The sequence below is a fragment of the Canis lupus genome, chromosome 3 (genome assembly GCF_003254725.2).
Source record: "Canis lupus dingo isolate Sandy chromosome 3, ASM325472v2, whole genome shotgun sequence".
NCBI lineage: Eukaryota > Metazoa > Chordata > Mammalia > Carnivora > Canidae > Canis > Canis lupus.
The window spans coordinates 87,951,045-87,965,605 of record NC_064245.1 but is presented as its reverse complement, the minus strand read 5'-3'; the positions used below and the strand labels follow the sequence as shown (position 1 = coordinate 87,965,605).

At 47.0% G+C, this 14,561-nt stretch overlaps 1 protein-coding gene and 1 long non-coding RNA gene across 3 annotated transcripts in view; one reads left to right on the top strand and one right to left on the bottom strand.

Annotated features, from left to right (window-relative positions):
- Positions 1-2,671, bottom strand: part of KCNIP4 (potassium voltage-gated channel interacting protein 4) — a 1,134,091-nt gene extending 1,131,420 nt beyond the window's left edge. Inside the window, 1 exon segment of the mRNA XM_049108732.1 lies at positions 2,473-2,671. Coding sequence (XP_048964689.1) covers positions 2,473-2,533 — 61 coding nt within the window. The 5' untranslated portion in view covers positions 2,534-2,671.
- A 5,260-nt stretch (positions 2,672-7,931) lies between these two features.
- LOC118354158 (uncharacterized) lies at positions 7,932-14,094 on the top strand. Of its 2 annotated transcripts, none has more exons than XR_004814172.2 (3): positions 7,932-8,319; positions 9,964-10,112; positions 13,937-14,094. It is a non-coding gene; the product is annotated as an uncharacterized LOC118354158 (long non-coding RNA). The 2 variants fall into 2 exon arrangements; XR_004814173.2 differs by lacking the exon at positions 7,932-8,319 and adding an exon at positions 9,236-9,383.
- Positions 14,095-14,561: the final 467 nt, after the last annotated feature.

The following is a 14,561-nucleotide window of genomic DNA, read 5'->3' as shown; positions in this document are numbered from 1 at the left end:
TAAACTTTTTTTAGCTATATTATAAAGTTTTGGTGACCCAATTCAACCTTGCTTCCATCTTTCCTACTTTTTTCCTCCTGTTTTTCCTTCTGTGTGGTTTTCTCCTTTGTATCTCAGCAAACTGCTTTCCATAGTATTCTGGCTCTGGAGTCCGGTCATAGAATATGCACGTGCACTCGTGCACACGCACACTCACACATACTTTTCTGTAATTCTTGATTTTCCCTCTCTTCTTCGGACATTCCTCTCGGTCCAACCCTCCAGTTAAATTGTGTTTAAATGCTGATTAAATCACTCTATAATCCTCCATCCAAAAGGCATACATATGTAAGGGAAAACCATCATGGACATGTTGGGAGTTCTGCAAATGTTCCACATATTTGAAAAAAAAAATAAAAGAAGAAGAAGGAGGAGGAGGAGAAGGAAGGAAATCAGGAGCTATTGCTTTATAAACAAGACCTGAAGGTAGAGTTCACATCTTTAAAAGTGACAATCTTTTCTTATCCCAGGCTTAACGAGGACCATCCTATACCTGAGCACAAATAACCCAAGTATTTAAGCACATATTTTGTGGAAATGATATAGACTACACATTCAGGGGACCATTCTCCAATAATATCAACCTTGAAACAGCAACAAGAAGAACACAAAGATGCTCCAAGCTCTCTTCTCTTTACTCTTCTCATATGACAATTCACTCTAAAAACATGCAAACACAATTCAAGAAACAGGTGTCAAATCAATTCAAGCCAGAAAACTCTTCCCTTCTGGCCTCACCTTAACCAAGATATAAATCAACATCTTTCTATTCTCCAAAGGAACAATGAACACATGCTGATTTTAAAGATGGCATTATTATTTTTTTTTTACTGTATCATATTCCCCAGATGTGATTTCATCTTTGTTTCCATTTTATCTAACAAATAGAGATTATGGCCACCTGTGGCACTGCAAATAGGCTGGACAGGCTGATTTGATGCCCATCTGGCCAATTAAGGACCTGGCCCAGCCAAAAAGCTGTTATCACGGAGGAGCCGAACAAGGCAAGCCACCCAGTTCCCCAGACTTTCTCTCACTGATGTACCCTCAAGTTCCCACCGCTGCCTTGTCCATCAGTGCAGTTCCTAAAAGAACCGCTAGCCCTCTACCCTATTCCTAGTCACAGGAACAGCAAAGACAGAGACCCTATAAGCTTAACGATTTACTTAGCACTCTACACTTAAAACGCCTCTCTGGGAAAAGTCCAATTTCTTAACGATTATCAGTATCCCTCATAAAATAGATCCTAGACAGACTTGGTTCGTAATGAACTATTGCCATAAGTGAAACCAGAACTAAACATCAGTACAGGTCAAAACTGGGACTTTAAAGGTAATGGTCATATTCTTTTTTTTTTTTTCTCTCTCTCTCTCCCCCACCCCATATAAGGCCAAGACTTTTTCAAAATTTCACGGTCAAAGGCTAGCATCCTCCCACTCACAACGACCTTAACTCCCAGAGGGAAGGCAAGAAAGGACCCATGTCCATTTCCCCACGTCCAGGTCAGAGGGGGCGACTCCAGTTGTCCGAAGTGACTGCATTTCCCTGGATAGAAGCAGGGAGAACGTGGGCATCCCTCTTCCCCCTGCAACTCAAGTCCCAATGTCTCATCCTTTAAGTCCAAACTATGCTACAGCCCTACGTGCGACCCCTCATCTTACGTAACCTGGGAAATGTCCAGCTTTGTATTAGCCTCGCGTCTCCTGCAACCGCCTTCATTCTGATGATTCCTCCCCTCAAAACCCTGCCCACGGAAGCCACCTAAAAACACGCCGATGCAACCCAAGGCTGCTGCAGGGGTGACGGGGCCGGGGGGAGGCGGGAAGTCTGGGTTTGACCAGGGATCCCACTCAACTCCTCAGAAGACGCCCTTCCCTCGCTTTCGCAGGATACAGGATGCTCTGGGAGCCCGAGGGCTTGCACGAGAGCGCCAGGTCCCTTTGCAAGGCTCTGCCCTGCGTACGAACCAGCTCCGAGGGGCCCCCAAGACCCAGCTGGCGGGGAAAGCGGGCGCACGGTCCTGCCCAGGGGCGCTCCGCCCGCGCGGTGCCGGGGAGGGGAACCGGAGTTTTCAGGAGGGAACGTTCGGGAGCAAGTGGAGGGAGGCGGCCGAGGCTGGCCCTTGGTCCCCGGGTGTCTGGGGACGGCGGCGAGGGGTCTGCATCACCCGGCGGCTGCACTCGCAGCCTCGGGCGCTTTCAGAGAAGGCAAAAGTAGGCGCAGGATCGCAGCCCCCCCCCCCCCCGCGGCTTCCCCGCGCGCTCCCAGCAGCGCCGCCGCCCGGCCCCGCACCCCGGCCCGCACCCCGCACCCCACCCCGCCCCGGCAGGCATGCAGCAGGGCAGCAAGCGTCCCCCGGCCCGCGAGGGGCCCCGGCTCGGCGGGCGGGCGAGGGAGGGCAACGGGGCGCCTCTCGCCGGCTCCGGGTCCTACCGCCTGTGGAGCTCGCCTCCTCCAGCTGAGCCGAGATGCTTTCCACCCGCCTCACGTTCATCTTCGGGGACGCGGGCTGCGGGAGCGGGAGCGGGAGCGGGAGCGGGAGCGGGACCAGCTCGGCGGCCCGGAGGCGTCTGTCCACGCGGCTGCCGGCGGAGCGCGCTCGCCCTCGGCCGGGGGCGTCGGTCCGCGGCGCTGGGAGCGCGAGGCGGCGGCGGCGGCGGCGGCGGCGGGCAGGGCGCGCGGGGCGGGGGTGCGGGTGCGGGTGCAGGTGCGGCGGGGGCCGGCGGGGGGCGCGCGGGGCGGCGGGGCCGGCGGGGGGTGCAGGTGCAGGTGCAGGTGCGGCGGGGGACGCCGGGGGGCGCGCGGGGCGGGGGGGGCGGGTGCGGCGGGGCCAGCGGGGGGTGCAGGTGCAGGTGAGGCGGGGACACGCGGGGGGCGCCGGGGGGCGCACGGGGCGGGCTGCGGGTGCGGCGGAGGCCGGCGGGGGGCGCCACGGGGCTCGCGGGCTGCAGGTGCGGCAGAGGGCGCAGGGGCAATGCGGGGCGGGCTGCAGGTGCGCGGGCTCCAGGAGGCGCGCGGGCCGCAGGTGCGGCAGAGGGCGCAGGGGCATGCGGGGCGGGCTGCAGGTGCGGATGCGATGGTGGCTGGCGGGGGGCGCCGGGGGGCGCAGGGGCTGCAGGTGCGGCAGAGGCGCAGGGGCGCGCGGGGCGGGCTGCAGGTGCGGGGGCGCCGGGGGGCGCGGGGCGGGCTGGCAGCGGGCGCGGGGCACTGCACTCCCCCTCCTCTGGCGCGAGCCGGCGCCGCCCTGTCATCTGCTCCGAGGCACCTGGAAGACACCCCCGGGGGGGTGGGCGGGGGGTAGGACGGGTTGGCAGCGGCGCCCCGGGGCCCCTCCTTGCTGGCGCCGGTGGGCAAGGGCAGGTGGCCTCCCCGGGGACACCCCCCCCCCGCCCCGGACAGCTGCACTGCAGGGGGGGCGCGGGGTTAGGCAGGGCCCAAGGGCCCCCGCGGGGAAGCGCAAGGAGATGCCCTTCTCCGTCCCGGGCGCCGCGCCAGGAGCAACTAGAACCCGGGACAAGACACTTCCCGGCTTGAAGCGAGAACCCGTCACGCGACGACATGGCGAGGTGTTGGGAGGCGCTGGCTGCACGCTCAGGTGTGCGGGCTCGCGGCCTGGACGAAGGATGCAACCTGGGCTGGGGCGCTGGGGCGCCGGGGGGCCTCTGGGACAAGCTTCCCCAGGAAGGCATCCCTCACCACCCGCACGCACGGGCAGTGCATTCGTCAAGTAGGTCACCTGCCCTCTTAAGCAAACCAAGGCTGGGAATGTTTGGGAAGATAAAGACCAACAAAGCACTCGTGACCATGGTTACTACTTGAAAAAAGCAAAATTAAAATGCTCACTACTGTGCTGCCAAGGGTCGAGTGCATGGAGCTTCTTTGGAGAAGAAAGGTCAAGTTGACCAGTTCTCTCTGCAAAACGAATTCAAATTCCCGCTGGGTTGAAGCCATTTCAAAATGTTTGCAAAACCATCCACTTTCCCTGTATACACTCTCTCTGCCCCTCACAGACACACAGTGTCCCCAGATGAAATCCTGCCCCTTATTCCAAGGTCTCAACTGACATGTTCTTGCCCTACCCCCAATCCCAGGAGTGAGGCACTTGGCTGTCCTGTGAGGCCTCTCTTCTTTTGGTTCCTGCTTCGGGGGATTGATGCTAACACCACCAACGCTTGGGGGCAAATCCCAGTTCCACTAATTTTGTGATTTGGTGCAAATTATTTACATCAGTGGTAACAATGGGATAACGATGGTACCTATTTGACTAGTTTGTTGTGAAGATTTAAGGTAATTGATAGGTGTAAAGGGCTTAGGGCTGTGCCTGGCTTGCAATCCCTAATCCTAAAGCAACTCTTTCCAGAGAGCACTCTCACAACTTTTACTGTTACATGATCACTAACACCTTCCCAGCTCGACATTCCATCATTTTCCATCCCATAACATCTAATGCAACCTTTGGGTATTGATTGGAGTCCAGAAGCCTGGGCAAGAATCCCAGTTCCTACTGTTACTAGCTGTGTGTCCAAGAGCTAATAACCTCCCTTTCTTATATCTAAAACATAAAATAATAATAATAATAATGTCTACTTCAGTTAACTGTTGAACTGCTTAAATGGAGCAGCATATGTAAAGTCTTTAGGATGGTTCCTGGCACAGAAGAAAAACTCAGTAAGAGCTACCGTCATTATTATCAACATCATGATAGTTAGCAGTCATCGTTATATTTAGTTGGAATGACTCAAGGAAGAGAAGGCATCCCTGCATTTCCTTCAACAGGTCTACCCAACCTTCCTTCACAGTGTGGGAAGGAATATACAACTCTTCTTCCATCTACAAAATACACAGAACATTTTGTTGGGCCAACTCTCTTCTCAAATCTTATCCAACGAGCATCTGTCTGTTTTGATCCTATGAAGTGTCTTTCCCTGGACTAGTTGTAAAGAAGGCAACAAAGTCCGCTGAGGTGGACACGGTGCTCAATAAGTTTCTAATATATTGTTTCTAAAATATTCCTGTGGGAACCTGGCTACCGTGACACTCATTTCCAGAACCTCTTCACACAAATCCTCAGTCACTGCGGGATATCACAGGGAGAGCCATCTTTTTGTTGCCACTTTTACTGTCATCTCTAATATTTGGGACTGAAGGGCCAGGATGGCTGCCTTGCTTGTGTAGCTCCTTACTGGCACTCTGGATGTCTCCCATGGTGATAGGGGAGAGATGCAGATGCCACAGCACGTTGTGCCATCCTGTTGCTCCTAGAAGTGATGGCAATCCTCGCCTCTGCCCCACTCTGGGCCCCCAAGAGGTCTGCGCAAAGATTTCTACCTTTCCTATAACTTTAGACTAACTACTCTTCCTGTAACATGGATGCATATTGCTCCCCCCCAGAGGAACCATATTCTAAAAACTTCAGAGAACAGTAAACTCATTATGGGCCAGCCTTTAATCTCAGATCTTATAAACATCATTTCATTTCATCTTTACAAAACACTACAAAGTAAGCACTGTTATTATCCTTATTTAACTAGTGAGGAAATTATGATTCATAGAGGTGAACTGGTTTGCCAATTTAACACCAACAGCAATCATGATCTCTGGGATTTGAACCCACCAGCCCCCCTCAAGAGCCCTCAGATTTAATTACTACCCAGTAACACCACCATGAACTAGGATTCGGATGCTCTGGGCTCTGACATTTCCCAGCTCTGTGTCCTTCAGAAAATTACTGATCATTCCTAAGCTTCGGTTCCTCATCTGTTAAAAGGGGAATTTCTGCCTCACAAGGTCATTGTCAGGATCAAGTCAGATAATGAAAGTGAAAGCTATATATAAACCATGAAATGTTGTGGAAGCATCTAGGATTACTTTCATTATAGTTCTGATCTTTCATCGCCTATGTTATTGCCTGGTCTTTTCTAAAAGCCCCCCTTTTAAAGCACGATTGCTTCTTGTGTACCAGGACTCAGACAATAACGATAATAGCAAAACTTTACACATCTGATATTTATTGAAGTGCTTCCTAGGCGGGTTCTGTGTGAAAAACTCTACTTCATTATATCACTCAATACTCAGAAGAATTGCTGTATGGAGCTACTTTTTGCCATGATTTTAAAAATATATTTATTTATTTATTTACTTGCTTATTCATGAGAGACACACAGAGAGAGGCAGAGACACGGGCAGAGGGAGAGCCTCTCCGTGGGGTCTCCAGGAGGTGGGGTCCCCAGGATCCCAGGATCATGCCCTGAGCCAAAGGCAGATGCTCTACTGCTGAGCCACCCAGGTGCCCCCTGCCCTGATTTTAAAATAAGACTCAGAGAAGTTAAGTAGCCCACGATCCACCAGCTGTGAAGAGGTGCTGCTGAGATGTGAAACCGCATCCATGCAATGATAAGACTGGAGCTTTTAGTTTCTACCCAGTGGTTCTCCAACTTTATCATATGGAAAAATCACTTAAAGAATTGGTTTGAAAGCATCTGTGCTCCAGCCTCCACAATGGATTCACTGAGTTTGAGAGAGAGGTCTTGAAATCTAATTTTTTTAAATTAATAGACTATATTTTACAGCAGTTTTAGGTTTACAGAGTTCCCCATACCCCTTTGCTACTCTCTCTCCCCATCCCCTGCCCAGCTTCCCCTATTTTAATATCTTACATTAAGATAGTACATTTGTTACAGTTTATGGACCAATGTCACATTATTGTCAAGTAAGGTCCGTAATTTTTTTAAGGTTTTATTTATTCATGACAGATGCAGAGAGAGAGCCAGAGACACAGAGAGAGGGAGAAGCAGGCTCCATGCAGGGAGCTCGATGTGGGACTCGATCCTGGGACTCCAGGATCGGATCACGCCCTGAGCCAAGGGCAGACTCTCAACCACTGAGCCACCCAGGAGTCCCTAAAGTCCATAATTTAGGTAGTACTGATGGCCTTATAAGAAGAGAGATCGCTCAGAAGAAAGGCCATGTGAGGACAAAGCAACCATTTACAAGTCAGTAAGAGGGAGCCCTCACCGGAAGTCAAATCCTGCTGGAAACTTGATCTTGAGTCTGCCAGTCTCCAGAACTGTGAGAATATAAATTTCCATTTTCAAGCCGTGCAAGTCTGTGTTATTTTGTTATGGCAGCCCAAGCCGACTAACACACATTTGAAGACCATACTCTGAGAAATCACCACTCTGCACCAGAAATGTGTGGTCGGCCATCCAGCAACACCTGTGTCATCTGGGAGCTCATCAGAAATTCAGCCCTGCCCCAGACCTTGGGGATCCCTGGGTGGCACAGCGGTTTGGCACCTGCCTTTGGCCCAGGGCACGATCCTGGGGACCCGGGATCGAATCCCACGTCGGGCTCCCGGTGCATGGAGCCTGCTTCTCCCTCTGCCTGTGTCTCTGCCTCTCTCTCTCTCTGTGACTATCATAAATAAATAAATAAATAAATAAATAAATAAATAAATAAATATTAAAAAAAAAAAAAGAAAGAAAGAAATTCAGCCCTGCCCCAGACCTCCTGAATCAAGTTTCCTCATTTTGAAACATCCTCAAGTGGTTCCCGGTACGCAGATTAAAATGCGAGAGGCTCCCCTCACTAAGACACTGTTGTAGTTTACTTGGGCTCCTTGGAGGCCATCAGAGCTCATTGGGCATGAGAGAGGAGGCTAGTGTTAAAATCACAACCAATTCAATTCACTGCATCCCCCACTGCCACCAGTGAGACAACCCTGCTGAACTTTTTGCGGGCCCCTATTCAAGAGGATAGATTGTTTATTGCCTGGTTAGGTTTCAAGCAGCAACTGTCCTCAACCTTGACCATCTGACTACACCTGCAAATGTATTTGCAGTTCTTGATCTCTCAGTATTGTAATAATCGAGGAAAATCAGCTGCTCTGAGATCCTCACATTCAAAGGTATATTAACAGGCCACGATAAGACAAAAACGAGGTGAACATTTTAGGGCAGGAAGGCGAATTCCGACCTTCCTGTAGAACTTCTATGTTCACCGGCGGATTTGGTCTTCACCACCCTGAAAAGTAGGCAACACAGATTTCATTATCCCCACTTCGCAGATGAAGAAACGAAAGTCAATGGGAAAGTCAGGGACTGACTTGAATTTTCACAAGGAGCATGGGATGCAGCAGGACACAGACTTTCATCATCTGACATCTTTCAGCTCTCGGTGCCATAAGCCTTGCCAAGTTTATATAAGCTGGATTACTGCCAAACCAACTGCAGTTCTCTAAGCACCAACATTCAGATGTGCCTTGCCGCTTCGTCATGCAGGGTAAGTCCATATTATAAATGTAAAGTTATTATATCGTTTAGCCACATTTCCCCAGACTTGTGGACTTCAGGAAATCCACCGGCTCCATTCTCTATGTGGCGGGAGACATGATTAGGGGATTTGCTTCACAGCAGAGATTTAGTTTAGCCAGACAGCTTGCAACAACTTACAGTATCATCCATGAAGTCGATGCTGAAAAGGCTTTACCTACATCCCGTATCTCCAGGTTCCGTATTGGAACTATATGTTCTAATTGGGTGAGAGGCTTGCTAAATTCCAAGCCACCTGATGCCTTTTATCCTTGTATTTTAATTGCTCACCACCGTACTGCATTTAGATGGAAAATAGGTCCTTGGGGAGGAAAAAATCTGCCAGTGTATCTACTGGCGCGGGTTGAATGCAACGGTCCACAAATAACTTTTTTTGTAACTAAATAAATGTGCTTCTAGAGTGTTCTTTTTAATCAAAAGTTGGGGAGGGCTGAAAACTAAATTTAATTCTAAGTCGCTTTTCTTCAAATATTGATTCAAATAGATGAAGTTCTTTTTAAGAAACAGGATAAATTTGCATTTCTTTGTGTATGTGTGTATATACAAAATACTACATTATACGGCTGATAAGGAAGTTATTTAACTTAGTATATTTAGGATTTTCCAATAAACATTCTGGGGAAATATGGTCAATTCGTTTTGTTTTAAAAATGTGTTCACAAAATTAAAGTTCTTTATATAAATTAGAAAGGTTGTAGGGAAAACAAGAAGCTTTTTTTCAGATTAAGGTAAAAAAAAAAAATGCCACAGCTCTCAGCCTGGGTAATTCAAAACTAGGTTGACAATCTGTCAGAGCTGAACAGTGAAACTGTCACATGCACACTTGTCAAAATAAATGAAGTATTTGATGTTCAAGTTCAGGTGTTAGTTAACCTGTCAACAAATGGACAAAAGAGAGGAAAGAAGACAGACCTTCAAAGTCTCAGCCATTGGGTTTTCCAAAGCCCAGACTCCTTCAGATGGGTGATGATAGCAAATGGTATCAAAGAATGAAAACCCAACTATGCTGGAATGGTGAGTGCCCATAGAACATGCACTTGCAGATTTGGGGAGAGTCTGGGGAAATGCAACGAAAGGTGCATCCTTAGTCATGGAAGGAGACTCAGCCATTGACGAGAATTTGGGGCACGGGTGGGGGACATGGGCATAAAGACATAAGATCATGTGGTGGGGAGACTATTGGATAACAAGGTGGTCTGACATGACAAGTCATTTTTATTTCCCATACTGATTTTTGGCATGGATGTAAATTTTATACACAGTGACTGGAACACCTATCAAAATATTCTCTTCCATTCATTCATATGTAACCAAGGTCTGGTGAAACAAAACTCATAAATTACTTGAAAGATCTGTTTTTCCATCTTGGAAAGGGAATCCTTGGGTAAGTCAGACAGTATGATGCATACATAGCAACAGGATTACACTGGGAAAACGCTGGTAGTCAATTAACTTCGATATTATCAAATCCAGTGTTCTTGGTAGATAAAAGTTTGGCACAATAAAACAGCATAGAGTGGTCAGACTGTCAGAGATGCACGAGTGAATGGGTGTGTTTCATTATTTCTGAACCTTGGTTTCTTCATGAATAAAGGACCTGTGCTCATCAACCAAATCTCAACAGCGTCTATTCGTCACTTGGCTTGCATCAAGCCCGGCACTGTGTGATATGCAGAGGAGATCATGAAGGAAAGAGAATTCCTGCCCTCAACGAGCTGACAGTCTAGAGGTGGATCCATACAGGTTAGCAAGTGACTGTGGGAGAAGGATGAATGCTTACCTAGCCCTGACTGCGTGCTTTGTATGTTAGTGTTAACGTATCCAATTCACACAGCCCCGTAAGAGCACCAATGCTAGTTTTGCCATACAAAATCCTGCCCTAAACCTAGCAGCTCACCCTAACAATCACTTGGTTAGCCACAGCTCTGTGGTCTGCCCACTTAGACAGTGCTCAGCTGGGTCGACTCACGCATCTGTGGTCAGCGAGCAGCGACATCGTTAACTCACGTGTCATGCAGTTGGAGTAGTGGGGACAGCTCAACATCCCCATTGTATTGAGGGGCCCCCCTCATCATCCAGCAGACTGACCCGAACTTCTTCATTTGGTGATATTGCAGAGTTTTTAAGACCAGCAATGGAAAGCAGGTGACACTGTACAACACTTCCCAAGCCTCTGCTTGGTACCCATTTGTTACCATTGTCTTGTTGGCCAGAGTAGGTCACAAGGCCAGCCCAGATTCAAGGAGGGAAGCAAAAGGTTGCCTTTGATGGAGGAAATCATAAAGTTGTATTATAAAAAGGTTTTATACAGGGAGAGGAAGAATTTGTGGCCAATTTCTTACCTACTCTAGGGACGTATGAATAATATCTCTGTGGGGCATAGAGAGTTTAAGTGATCACAGCTCATCAAGCCAGAGGAAGGGCCAGGGTTCCAACCGGGCAGTCTGGCTCCATAGCCAGTAGGTGTGTCCCCTACACTATAGTACAAGTGCCACACAGGGCTGACTCATGTGCTGGGGAAGATTTAGGAAGAGCCCCTAACTTAATTTTGGGTATTAGAGAAGCTTTCACAGAAGAACCAACATCAAATCCAAATCCTAATGGGCAAGGATGAATTAATCATCTGAAAAGGAAGAAAGGACGGGAACACCCCACATAGGCAAAGTACTAGAGAGCACTAGTTAATTGACTGAGACAGTTAATTGTACATCCAGAGAATTGCAAGTAGTTCCCTGGGCTGGAGCATAGGGAGCCAAGTCCTGTGGCGGGAGAGGAGAACTTCGGCCGTGCTGTAAATGTATTAAGACCAAAGGTGTAGACTTTTATCAGAGACATAAGCAGCCCCTTGAAAGGTTCAGTCTAGGGATTCATAGGTTCAGATTCTGCTTTCGATTCTTTTCCATGGCACCTATGAGGAGTAAGGATCAGAATCAGGTAATATTTCATGCAGGGAAATTATTTGCAAGGGTCCTGCAGTGACCAAACAGGAAATTAGTACCTGAACTAAGAGAGACACAGTGGGGATGGGGGGAAAAAAAAAAGACATATTGGAAAAATGTTTAAAAGTGAATATATTGACTAGTAAATGTTGTGATAAAGGGGTCTTGATTACATCCAGGTTTTGGCTTAGATGCTGCTTGGAGATGATGGTACCATGACCTGAACTGGGGAAGTCACTGAGTGAAGGCATTTCAGGGAAAGAAATGATATCTTTTGATTTACATGTGTTAAATCTGAGACACCTACAGGAAGGAGTATGTCTAAATGAATATATTCAACTATGAGGCAGGAATGAGCCTAGAATTCCAGAGGGACTGGATTGGAGGAATAGATATAACGGTCATCTGAATATGGGAAATATTATCCAAGGAGAATATGTGGAATAATATGAGTAACATTTAGCATTTGTTAGGCATTTGTTCTGTACTGAGAACAGGTTTAAAATACTTTACATTATTTGACAAATTTAATTCCCACAACCATCCTAGGAGGTAATACTGTTTTACACCCATTTTACAGATAAGGAAATTAAGGCACACAGTTCAAGGAGTTAGAGCCAGCATTCAAGCCTGAGCAATCTGGCCCATGCTCTGAAGTTACACCCCTCCTGTTTGCAAAATAAGGGAAGATTCCAGTGCAAAACCCTGCACAATACAAATACCATTAAACTGTGGTAAATATAACGCAAAAATCCAAACTTGAAATATAGAGGTTCATAACAAAGTAGGGTCATGTCACTAGGAGGTAGATGGGAAAAATACATGTCTCAATCATAATGCACAATCATATACACACAAAAGTTCATTACTAAAAGAGAGTGAAAATGATATCAACCGATGGTCCACAAAACTGGGAAAGTCCCCTCAAAAATCACAAGGTGCAGGCTAGGGGAGGGAGTGTATTCTAACTCCATCTCGCCCTGCCCCATCGATGGCCCCTCCTGTAGAAGATGATCACATTATCCTGCCCTATTGCAGAACCAGAACTCAGCGCAGGATCGGAGCCAATTTTCAAATGCATTTTATCAGAATTCTGGCCAGCCTTGTACCATGGAAACCAAGGGAGGAGAATTTTCCAGGGAGACCGTGGCTACAGTAACAGGAGGTAACAGGATGTCAAGTACACAGAGGCCTAAAATAACTTACCCATTGTATTTAGGAGCAAAGAGATTATGAGAAACCTTCTTAAAATGATTAGCAGGCAACTCTGCGTATTTAAGATTGCTCTTTGAATAGTAACATTTGCAGACAACAGTTACATATACTTGGTATTTCTGGATAGTAATAAGAGGTATCATTTTTGGGTGCCTTTCATATGCAAAATTCTGGAATTGACACTTTTTATTATTGTCTAGCACCTACCTACAAGGTAGCAGATCTCCTTTTTTTGATTTTAAAGATTTTATTTATTTATTCATGAGAGACACAGAGAGAGAGGCAGAGACACAGGCAGAGGGAGAAGCAGGGTCCCTGCAGGGAACCCGACATGGGACTCGATCCCAGGACCCCCGGGTTATGCCCTGAGCTGAAGGCAGGCGCTCAACTGCTGAGCCACCCAGGCGTCCCTAGCAGGTAACCTTTTGACAAGTGAGGATACCCACATTCAGAGCAGGGACCTGAGATCACAAGTCTGATCATTGGCAGAGCCAACATGCAGAGTCAGAAATCACCAAATTCACAGACCTTGGTTTTGTGTGTGTGTTTTTTAATTCTTTATATTGCACATGCAGTCTCCACTGAGTTCCTATGACAAAAGAGGGTAGGATGGTCATAAATGGTAATCAGCTAGTTCAAGGATCTCCTCATAATCAGTTGTTCCAACTTCACCTTCACCATTTTAACTGGCATTTGTAAACCATAGCAGTTCAAGCAACCTCTGGCTTCACTTGTAGAGACATTTTAATAAATAATAAAAGGGTCAGAAGCCAAAAACAAGTTGAGGAGAAAGAAAGGGTATTGATTGATGTCTTATCCCCTTGGTTCTGGGGAAGGGAGTTGGGTGGCAGTAGGCAGTGCCCCTTGCTTGTAATTTCTGAGCCAGGGAAGTTACTGAAACCAGCATTTGATGATGGGGCCAGTTCAGCAGTCCAAATCTCCATTTTATCTACTCAGAGTGGGCAGAAGTCATTATAAAGGTAAATCGGGGACTGAGAAAAACCTCCAAAGAGGAGTTTTGCTTGGACTTTGGTAAGTGGAATCTGGATTTTTTTCAGATGTGAACATCCCGTGACTCGGCTCCTTTCTATCCAGTTCATACGCTCTTAGGATTCGGCATTTTGATAGCATTTAAAGGGCGAGGGGTCTGTAGTGACTGAGAGATAACCCATAACATGGAGCATTCCTTCTTGAATATCAGCATTTTTAAATACTTTTTAAGACATTGAAAAACCATGGTTGGGAAAAAAACCTAATGAGTTTCATTCTAATATTGAAAGATAAAGATTAAAAACCATCCTTTGCTGAGCAGTGATGTAGCAGGCAATTTTGCAAACATCATATATATATATATGTATATATATATATATACATATAATATGCATTGTAAATTATCTAATTTAATACTTACAGGAGGAAGGTGCTACCATTTTACAGAAGAACACAATGAGGGAAAGAGAAATGAAGTATCTTACCAATGCGACTGGCTCCATGGAGCAGTGGATAGTCTGGAATTACCAGCTAAGCTGATAAATAGAAATGAGTCCAAAAAGAAAAGTCTAAAAATTATTAATAAAGCCTATCAGGTCAAGAATAATCACAATATGAAAGGCCATTAGTCTTGAAAACAAACCTCCATGGGAAGCAGAGAAAGTGGGACCAGTCAGGAAAGCATCTCTGACCCTGGGTCTGGGTGAGCTGGGTTTTTACATCAGCCAATGGTATTTGTCTTTCAGTCTTTTTTCTTCGACCATGAGTTTTCCCATCTGTAAGATGGGAGTAGCCATGCTTCTCAGCAATGAAATGGGGTTTAAATGTGATGGTGTGTGGAAAAGACCTTAGTAATTTGCATATCTTTATCTGTTAGATCTTTGAACAATTGGGAATGATCCATCTGTCCAATGAATTAAAGGCCCACAGGGCCTTACAGTAAGTATCATCAAAAGAATAATGCTAATGAGACAATTTGTGATGCTAGGTGAGCAGGAGAACATTCTTTTTTTAATTAATAGAGATTTAGCTAATGGCACATCATCAA